This window comes from Corvus cornix, chromosome 14, assembly GCF_000738735.6.
Source record: "Corvus cornix cornix isolate S_Up_H32 chromosome 14, ASM73873v5, whole genome shotgun sequence".
Lineage (NCBI taxonomy): Eukaryota > Metazoa > Chordata > Aves > Passeriformes > Corvidae > Corvus > Corvus cornix.
Genome location: NC_046344.1, coordinates 2,162,275 through 2,173,431, shown reverse-complemented (window position 1 = coordinate 2,173,431; position 11,157 = coordinate 2,162,275). Strand labels below are relative to the sequence as shown.

The 11,157-nt window shown below is 39.9% G+C and overlaps 1 protein-coding gene across 3 annotated transcripts in view; it reads right to left on the bottom strand.

Moving 5' to 3' along the window:
• Window positions 1-32: 32 nt before the first annotated feature.
• The window catches only part of CYTH3 (cytohesin 3), a 48,897-nt gene continuing 37,772 nt past the window's right edge, over window positions 33-11,157 (bottom strand). For 2 of the 3 annotated variants that reach the window (XM_039560443.1, XM_019281630.3), the window contains exons 10-13: window positions 4,527-4,605; window positions 4,374-4,445; window positions 4,086-4,240; window positions 33-3,475 (exon numbers count right to left, since the gene is read on the bottom strand). In XM_039560443.1, coding sequence (XP_039416377.1) covers window positions 3,403-3,475; window positions 4,086-4,240; window positions 4,374-4,445; window positions 4,527-4,605 — 379 coding nt within the window. In that variant the 3' untranslated portion in view covers window positions 33-3,402. The remainder of the gene's footprint in view (window positions 3,476-4,085; window positions 4,241-4,373; window positions 4,446-4,526; window positions 4,606-11,157) is intronic. The other variant, XM_010392450.4, reaches the window with a different exon arrangement.

Genomic DNA, 11,157 nt, shown 5'->3' with positions numbered 1-11,157 from the left:
CTATTCCTGGTAAATGAGGAGATACATGATAGTACAGTTACACCCTTTATTTCTGAGAAAACTGACAGATTTAAGCAACAGGTCTTATAATGCTAAATGAGAACATTAATATTGCTGTGGCTTTACATAAGAACATCACCGTTTTAACAATGATTGATACAGAATATTTTGTCATGCAAATCACTTGTGTACACCAAGTAATACTCATATCAATACATACCTGTACAGTATTTACATTTTATATTTAAACTCTAGCTAGAAACATTTTCCAAGAAAATATAGAAATGAAACTGGTAAGCCACAAGTCTTAATTTGTAGCATCTGGTCTACAACAGACCCAGCTTTTCCAGCAAGCATATCTACATAGATATGTAATAAATCTTAAAAATATGCAGTTTTTTATATATGAAGCATTATAAATGCTGCTCAGTTTATAAAGGTTCAGTTTTGTACCAGCTTAAAACGGTTCAAAATGTTAAGTGACACAGAGCTTATTTTGTCAGAATATTGTAAAATTTAAGTCAGTCCAGCTGAGCTTAAGTTTTGTGTACAGCTCCCTTCCAGCTGCACTGGCACTGTGGCTCTCACTGCCCCTGCAGCTGTAAAGGGCAGAGTCAAAAGCAAAGAGCTCAAGAATCACTCAAGTTTCAGTGCAGCAGGAAGGGAGAATCTGTTGTCCCCAGAAGACTTTTCCTCAGCATGGCCAAACTGTAACAGATCCTGCTTTAGGCCACTGAGCAGCCACTTTCAGTAGCCACCCCTGGACTTGAAGCCCAATAAAAAAGGGAAAGGTTGAGAGATTTTTCTTCACCCTCGTGGATAGTACCTGATATGGCCAAAATTTTCACAAGCCACTTTGTTTTACTGGCCTCATGGCCAGTGGAAATTTTGGGCCAGTTTCACTCCCCTGTTAATACTGTTACAAAGAGCATCTGAAATCAAATACAAACACACACACACAAACGCTATTCCATTAGCTTTGGTAAATTAAATAGATACATTGAGCACCACAAGTAGCTGTTTAAGATGTTGCATTTCAATGCTAAGAAATAATGTATTTCCTGCTATAATAGCCTCAGTTACATGTCACTCTAAATAATTATTTCTGCTCAATATAAGAACTTCAAACTAAATACAGCAAATGAACTCTCAAGGCATTTCCTTCATGCTTATAGGCAGACATCCTCACCTGGTTAAATAAATAGATTTCCTCAAAGGTGGTATTTCAGAAGATTTGATACAAAAGTGCTTCACGGCTTATTAATGCTTTTGTAATCTCACATTTCTCCAGAAATACTGTATTTGCTGCCTTTCACCTTTATGCTCTCTAGTACCACTGATATGGCTTGTCACTATTTGCATTACAAATCTACTTGTCCACAGCTATGACTGATGTAGGCAGTGCTTGAAAACAAAATGTCACTGCAGAACAGAAGACTCAAAACAAGTGCTGGCAGCAGCTCCATCATTGTGCTGCTTTGCAAACACAGGACACAAAACTTAATTCATTTCTATAAAGAGTTTAAATGTGTTCCATTAAGCAAAGATATCCCCACACTGACACTTACTCAAGGATTCTATCCCTTCTGGCTGAGTTGTATTCCTTTGGAAGCACTTGGATTTAAACATTCACCCAAGCAGTTCCACACACGCTGGGGAAAACCTAAAATGTAGGAAAGTTTACTTTGTTCTTCTCCTCTCAGCCTCTTTTGCAAACATGCAATAAAGCAAAACACTCACACGGCTGACACCCCATGCAAAACAAGGCAAATCAGTAAGACAGAACAGTGAAACAGACTCTCCCTCACAGTTCAAAGGAGATTTCAAACAGATCAGCTTGCTAAGTCTGTGGGTTTGCCAGTGCAGCACATCTTGCTACAACCGACCCAGAGATGCTCCTGTAACCAACAAGCAAAGCTGCTTTTAACATTTTGGGTCTCCAAAGCATCCACTGGCACAGTAGGCACAGCTCAGGTTCAACAAGTTTTTCCCAAACTGAGTAGTAACAGAAGCAGTAGAGTCAAAACCTCCCACTTCCTGCGCCCATTGTGGAATTAGGGGCTTTACCTTAAGAACAGTATGTGTGCTATCAACAGAAAAGCACTGCAGTAAAATCTGCTGCAGCACTTGATGTGTTCCTGAAGGACCCATGAGTAGGACCACAGAAAGATCTTCCACAAGTTTCAAAGACAGACACACGTGCCTGTGGGGAAGCCTAGCTGCACCAGGCAATCAATGTGTAATACTTTATTTTTCAGTAAAAACATCTATTTTTTTCAATTTTAACTGCTGAAGCACAAATCTGAAAATTGCCTCTAAGAATGCAATAAAAATGCTGAACTTGTATGGACTTGCATGAACTCTGTATGCCCAAAGTTTGTTATCAAGCAAAGGAGCGAATCCTGCTTGTTTAACTCTCTAGGGCTGCATCTTACAGAGACAGCTCACTTTCCTGGCTCTTCCCTTTAAAAACATTGAATGCATGTGAAATTATCTGGGGGTGTTTTCACACGCAAGGCCTAAAATCACACAAGCCCTGTCATCTCTCTCCTTTAGTAGCAACTTAGTGTTAATCAAACTACATCATCTCAAATGTAAGAAGGACGTTACTGTATAAAAAACAGATTAAACCAGTCATTAAACCCTAGTGTTTGTTGTGAGTGTATGAGCAGGCAGGAGTGTATTTTAGCCAACTGGCAAACACCAGACCACATCTGTACTTTGTGTCATGGCTCAAACCTCTGCTGCTGGGCCCTGCCTGTATTTCAGTGCACACTGACAAACCCTTTGGCACCATGAGGTACCTGCTGAGCTGCCAGTCACTGTGTTTCTGAAGAAAAGCTATTTCCATGAAGGTGGGAGAGGAATCCTGAATGAAAGCTGCACTCAGCTGTTACTGTGAAACACACACGACTTGAAAACTGACACTGGGATTGTGAGGTTTCTGCTTACAGGAAAATGCAGTGCCAGATCATGCCCTGCTCCACTGTTGGTGCTGCACTTTAGTGAGAACTCAAAGTCTTATAATCACTCCTTTTATGGGAAATGTGCTCAGGTAACAGGTAGAGGACATTTTAGTGTTAGCCCTGGACTCCTTCCCTCCCAGCCCAAGTAAACTGGAGTTGTCACTAATGTAAGTGAAAACAAGGCTTCCATGTGTTCAGTTGCATTAAGTTCCAATATAATCATTCTCTGGGATTTGAAGCTTGCTTCAAATTATATGCCAGTAACTATTTACCCTGAAAAAGTTTTGCCAAGTTTTTATGCCATAATAAAATGTATATATATGTATATATATATAAAATTTACAGTTGTCTTCACTTAGTTTGTCCAATTTCTTCTATCTCTCCACTGTATGCTCAGTTGTTGGTTGATGCAGCTTTACAAGCTGCTGATCATGTTCTATTTCTTATTTGCGATTCTTCGTTTCCTTGTTGCCAGCATATCATAAAAGGGATCCCTGCTGATACTTGCTCTGGAAGAGAAAAAAGGAATCATCAGTTTGGTTAACAAATACCTGGTTTTGAAAACTAAAACCTCTCATCCTTGTGGATGACTCCACATTCTTAATAAGATGGATGGCTGACTTCTAAGCACCACAAGTATTTCTTTAGCAAAAGATGCTATTCAGCTGTGATTTGTTAAGAGTTCACATCTTCACATCTTGACTATTATTTATTTCTTTTAAGTGGGTCTGTTAACACACCTTCCAAGATAAAGTCAGGCTGTGGAAGTTTAAAGCTGCCTGTGAACATGCTTAAGAAACACGTTACTGAAGTTAATTATTAAGTGAAGTAAGAATCCAATAAAATTAGATTTAAAGACAATTCACACAAGGTTTTACATTTGCATAAAACAGTAAATCCTGTTTTCCTCATTTGAGTTAGCAGCAATACTTCTTTAGGACCAGAGAGTAACAGGAGATTTGTATCTTCATCCATCAACCCTGCAGAGCTCATTGTTAATCCTTGAGGACATTGCCACATCAGAGTTCTTCAAACAAGTTACAACAAATTCTCTCAGTATCATACTCTGAAAAGAGCTTATACTTCATTTCTGAAAAACATTTAAAACTTTAAACTCACTTGATAGATTTAATCCACTCTTCCTTTTCTTCTGGGGTGGGAGCAGATATTCTGTACACTACATGGTTGCCTTCCACCACTCTACCATCAGCTTCAGTTTTACATGCTTTAATTACTTGACCTTTATGACTGGGGTTGTAGAGCTCAAAGCAGTTCTGGAGGGTAGAAATGAAGTAATAAATTTGAAAGAACAAAACAAAACTGACAAATAAATTCATTTAACAGTACGATTAAGTTCCCTATGGTTTACTTATCTTCATTTAGAAAATAAATATGAAACTGTCTTACTGGTTTCCTAGGGTCTTCAACTTCTCTTATGCTAAGATTTTCTAATGGAATAATTCCTCGAGGTTCTTTGTCCTAAAAAATTAGGAAAATATCACATTATTGGCTACTTATATGTCTTGATTACAAAGAGAATTCACCATGATATATACTCACTGTTGTGTATTCAAAGTAATACAGGCAATTATCAGTCAGAATAAACCATCTCCGTTTCCATGTTTTTACTCTTCCCCCTACAAACAAAAGGATTCCAGAATTAAACATGTGCTACCATCAGGGCTTCAACAATGGGCAAGGAAATAATTAAGTTTTGCTTATTTCTCAAAGTATGGTTTAATTGCTTAATGGTAAATGGATCAGGCACAGATGAGGGAGGTTAAAGGAACATGTTACTGCAACTTGTCCTGAGGCAGCATCAGCTTTGGAGGTGCCATCAGCCACAAGAGCTGTGGGCAACCATCAGTGGCCAGACCTGCTCCCTCTGTCCAGGCCCTCACACATGTCCACTGCACCAAAAATCCCAAGTCTGCAGAGTGCTGGACACAGCCAGTGCTGCCAGGGAGCCCTGGGCTGGTCTGACACCCCCAGCTGCTCACTCACACCAGCACTGGCTGCAGAACCAGCAGCTGGGCCCAGCAACAGGAGCAACCCCCTGGACAGCTTGGCTGGGGCAAGGGAAAGGTCCCATCAATAAAATTAAGGGCATTTTACCACCTTCCTGTCACTCCATTCACAAGCAAACATGTGATTAAGAACGTGTCTTTACTTTCAGATTTAATGTCATGTGTGAAAGGTGCTTATGAACATCACTAACAGAACAAATATGATGTCATCAATGAGGAGCAAATCCTATGCCAAAATATACCATATTTACTAATTTGTCATCTTTCAGTATTTTTAAAATATCTTCATGGGTCATTATATCATTGAGTACACTTGACAGAAAAAATAGCTACTGCTCCAAAAATGCCAATTTTTCCTTCATTAACAGTTCAGACAACAGCAACCACAGAGTTCCTTTTCTTTACACCTGCTAATGTCACCCTGTAGGGAACAGTTTCTTTTTAGAAACAGTATTGCTTTGGCCCTTTCAGTTGTTTTGCTGCCACTGGCTGCTTCAGAACACACCTGGCTTCCCACATTACACTATTTTAAAACTCATTTCCAAGAAGGACAACTGTAGATAAAGCATTCATGTGTTATTAGTTTAAAGGTTTAGATACACCATAGTTATCTGACTTCAGGATTATGTCACCACCTGTGCATCATCCATTCAGCAGTATTTAATTTCATTAAGCCAACATTTCAAAATAGTTGATCTTGCTATTGAACACCTGTGCATAAAAGAGCACCATTAATACACACAAGACACCCAGTTTAATCCAAGTGATATAACCAAATTTAAGACATAAGCATAATTTTTTAATCTTTTTGTTCTGCTTAAGATAGCTGGGTTTTTGGTTAATACAGAAATCCAAATCATATTAAAGAACAGTTCTAGGGATATCATGACATTTCTTGATACCAATCTACTGCATATTTGCATTGCAGACCAAGTATGTGGCACATTGTACCTTCCTTTTGCTGGGTTTCATGACCTGCACAATAACCCAGTGCTAACACACTGCAACATTCAATGTACTCAAACTTTGTTTCCACCAGACGCACTCATATCTTAAGAAAAATTTAATCTGCAAGCAGGTGTGGTGAAATAAGTGAAGGCAAAATAGTGCAAGATGCAGAAGCCGTGACACAATGAATGGTTGAGTGAACTGGAGACAGTGAGGGAAGAACTGGTGGCATTTTAGTACAACCACTGTGACAGATCTGTAAATAAAGCATTGCAGAGATGTTCAAACTGGCACGTAAGTCACTAGAAAAATTCCCCACCACCTTGACCGAGAGCTGGTTCAAGTATCAGGAAGTATTTGGGCTAGGAATGATGAACTCAAGCTTGACTCACTTCCAGACCAATGGAAGAGCAGCCGCCGAGTCACGGTGACTGCCAGGGCACTCCCTGCCACCACCTCAACGTGACTCGTGTTCACATAACCCAGGATCAACTGCCATGGCTTTAAGTCACGTTCTGCTCTCCAAGGTTAGCAGATTAACATCACTTAACATTTTTATGGCCCTAAACCATCACCATGTTTTCCAGGCTAACAGTCAATATCAACTATCAGAGGTCATGGCTTGCCCAGCTCTAGCAGAAAAACAGCTCAGGAGAGAGAATGAATCAAACAGGGAAACAGGTTACTATCACAGAGCAGCTTAAACTGAACAAAAGTGCTTCTCATAAACTCCGGTATCATGCCAAAACACAATAAAAAAAATCAGTAATAACCATATATTTAAAAGAAGACCTATTTATAATTTGAGAAAGAAACAACAGACCTAAAACACACACTCCCAGAACAATATGAATTGCCAAGCAGTAAACAGCAGTTGAGCTTGCTGAATGTTTTCCCAACAACACTCCCTCTCTCTGGAAAAGCCAGATTTCTCAAACCTGAAACCTTTTGTAATCATGCTGCAGTTTTGATGAAGCTTTTGTCATGAAACATCTCCCAGCTCAAGGGAAGCCACAAAGAGTAAGCATTTCCAACAACCCTCTTACTGCTCCCTTTTCCCTAAAACAGCCAGTAGCCCACTGGGTTACAGCACTCGTGGGAGCCATGAAAACAGACCTTAAGTCCCTGCTCCACCAAGCTATCAGTTACTCTTCCAAAGAAAAGAAAAATGGAAAAAAAAAAAAAAAGCAGTCAGTCAGGATTTTTTGGCAGGATAAGGAACTACTCTCACATGCAAGTCTCTGTCTCCCCACGCCATTACTGAGTTGCAGCTGTCAACAGCACAGAAACGCTAATAAAGCTCAAAATCTAATCTGTACTAATCAAATTTGCAGGGGTCACCACATAAAACACATTTAATATGCCTTTACAATGGGCTGCAGCCCAAGCAGCTGGCTGATAAGGCACTGTGGCCTGTAAACTCTGCACATGACATTAATAGGTAAAAACGTGATAATAAAACATTCTTGTCCTTGGCTGAGATTGCTGTAGGCTCACAAAACAACAACAAAGGGTTTAGTACCGTACTTCATCTCTTATTCCAGCTCCCAGCCTTTTAAAGATTAAGACTGGGAGGAATTAAGTTAGCAGAAGAGGATCAAGAAAACCAGAGTATGAACCCATAAACATCTACAGAAATGGAGAGATAAGTGACATACTTCTGAAAGATCAAGCTGATTACAAAAATGCACAGACATCTCAAATAATGAAGTATAGAAGCATGGTATCTTCCACAGCATGTGGAAATGTAAGTAAGCTACAAGGAAAGGCTACAAGGCAAAATGTACAGAAACAGAAACCCTCTTCACCTTTGTAACTCAACATAGGATTATTTTTTTTTTTAACTCTGAGCAAAGTACAAACTAGGCAACAAGGTAAAAGAAATCATCTATAATAAAGGGAAAAACAACTGGCAATGACTTAGGAAACAAATCTTCTAAGTAAAAAAGGCCTTAAGGCTAAAGGCAACAAGGTATCTAAAGTTAGAAAATTCTACCCAAATCTTCAGCTCATTTATATAAAAGTTTTAGAGCTGAAGGAGATGCATACACCAAGAATGTTTTTTCTCCTCCTGAGTTCATTTAGATATCACCAGACAGAAAAGACTCAGCAACTGCACAGCTGGTTGGATCAAAGTTTGGCTTTCTTTTAAAAAGCATCTTCCCTTGACCACAGCACTGATTGCCTCGACCTGGAAGAGCCTCAGTCACCACAAGAGCCAAGCAGGTACCGGAAGGCACTGGTTTCCTGATCACCCAGCACTCTTCTCTCACCCCAGATCAGGGAAGAGAAACAACATCCTCCCAAGGACAGATGTGCTGGAATAAGCACCACTGGAGGGACAGGCCCGGATGTGAAGCTTTTGGACCATCTCCAAGCATTCCGTAACCGCCTGACTGGCAGAAAAAATTAACACACTCATATGTCTGGCTGGAATCATTTCCTCTCCAGTTTGGGGGAATAATGTCACAGTTTCCTTCAAACGAGAAGAAAATATTACACAAACCAAGAAATTTGCCAAGAGAAGCTGTTTAAGGCGAGGAAACATCTCCCTGTGCAAAACAGATCTAACTTGGGCACTAGCAAAGAGAGCATAGGCAACAATTTCAAAATACCTTAGAGCGGATGGCAGAAAATTTCATGGTACCAACACCACTCATTATGCAGAAAAGTCTGAAAGCTCATAACGTGTCAAGCTGCTCCAAGGAGGACTCACTAGCACTCAGCAGGTTTCAGTTTTTAACTTGCTGCATTCATTTTCATTACACCATGCTTCAAACAATGCAGAACTGAATGATAATTTAGGTCTACCAAGATAAAGATGTCTATTTATAGGCTCTGGCTAAGTCTAGATAGACAAAACCAGAATTGCTGTCTGGCTGCCAGGTTTGGCACTCGGACTTAACATGGTCACCTCTGAACAATTCAGAGCAGCAAACTCTCCAAAAGCTTTCTGCACCCTCCCAGCCTTCTAAATTCTAAAACCCAGAGCAGTCTTTTGGACAGATGAATTTTACAATATATGAAATTTTCACGATATCCATCTTCTGCCCAAAGAAAAATCAATATAGTGAGAGATGGAATACTAAAAAAAGGGCACAACTGCATAAATGGGAAGAGCTGTGAGAAACACCAGATACAAAATACTGTCTTGATATACTCAGAGCCTGCAAGTAGTCTTTAGTCATGTTTATAGTTTCATTTAAAACTTTCTATTTCAGCTTTTATGCGTTATCACAACTGAGCACTTAAACCGTCATAGAGGAGTTCGTCTCCTTAGCATTTCAACAATACACAACTTTTTAATATCAGGATCTTCTAGAACCGAAGGAAGCCCTACCCATTTCACAAGAAGAGCTTCCCAACAGAAAGGACTGTAAAAACGCAAACCATGTGGCTTGAGACAGCACTCTCAACATACAGTTTAAGACTCCTAGCAAATAGGAAACTCGAGGGAGAAGAAAGAAATAAAATGGGGGGGGAAAAAAATAAAAAGACTGTCAGGTTTATTTCTGGTCATTGCATCTAAACTAGCAATGTATTAGTCTGTACCAGTCTGTCTCTGCTGAAAAAAAATGCAGTCTTTCATGGAAGCACAGCTCCAGGCATTCCCAGGCTGATTCACCGGAGGCTTCTGGACACGTTTCATTTCTTTATTCAAATAACCCTCACACTGTGGGAGTGTTGCGTGTAACACCCTTCTGCTTCACACACTCTTTTACTACTGGGTTTTCTGTGCTCTGTGTCTCATCTGCATCCCACACAGCAAAGACTCAGGCACAGTTTTCAGTCCTCTGACCTCTGGTTTATTGACTTTGCACCAGAGCCAGAGACAGCCTGTGCAGAAGTACCTGGCAGCTCTCACTTACTTTCAGTCATTGCTTCCTCAATTTCTTGGTTCCTCTATTTTTCATTAGATCTATTTAATGGGCAGTTTCTTCCCCAGAGGATGTTGCCACTTCTCTACACACACTCACACTTGCCTGCACTCACATTATGTGTAGAAGTTTATGAGGGAGCACTGGCAACAGCAAAGGCACAGCACAGCCTTATACTCAACCTCTTCTCCAAGCAGCACATTCCACCTACATCAACTTGAAAGGCTTTTCTGTTAACCATCATCTCATACTACCAAATGGAGAAAAGCTGCAAAGTCACGTTTGAAATTGTGCCAGCTGAGCCAATACAGGTCAAAAAGCAAGAGCTTTGCTTTTTTGTAGTTAGAAAAGGAGCTCCACAGCATCTGTAGCACAGAGGTCAGAACACAACATTGCAGAGCATGTGAATGAATTCCAAATGCTTCCTTTTCACATCCACTTCCTTCCAGCACAAGCATGACTACCAGGTTCCAGGTGCAACCAGCAGAGTGGGCCCAGGGCTCTGTCCAGGCTCTTTTTTCACCATCCTCCCCATGTGCACCCCAGCACACATCCCTTTTCACACTTCAGTCACTATTCTCCAAGTGCAAAGTTCTTCCACTTTAACACATTCAAGTGGCCAACAACTGACTCTACTGAAGTGTGTGCTGGTGTTTAAATCTTAAAAACTTATTGTTTTGAAAAACAACTGTTAAAACAAAGTGTCAGTCTCCTTTACATGGGAAAAAAATTCCCTAAGGTCAAGTGAAAAAGTGAATCCCATCAACTTTACAAGAGTCTGTAAAAACAAAGGCACCTCGCAGTGCCAGGAGACTGAAATACCTGAGGTTTCTGCAACCCTAAATTTGAAGCACATTTAAGACTCTGTTAAGTGAGCTAAATGTATTATTTAAAAGAGAAAATAAGCAGGAAAAAGAACAGCTTTTACAACTGTAGTTCAAATGTAATCTATCTTTCAATAATCTATTATCATTGATAAACAAGTAACATAACCACTCTGAAACTTCATGACAGAGTGAGACATTGTTTACTCTCAGTGGAGATTATTCTTTCCTTGTTATGTTTTTCCACGAATGAGAGAAGTGTGCTGAAGTCATCTTTATTTTTCTGCTTTACATGTAAACGCTTCCTTCTTTTGCTGAACTCACTTGCATGTGAGTTAGACACTGACATGCCAGTCCCTCAGAGCACCACTGATGACACTGTTAGTGACACTGAGTGAAAAAGCAAAATGCTACAACAAATCTGATTTAAAAAAAAAAAAAAAAAAAGAAAAAAGAAAAAACCAGGAGGAAGGAGGAAGAAAATAAAAGAATGAGCAACTGAAGAAGAGGGGAC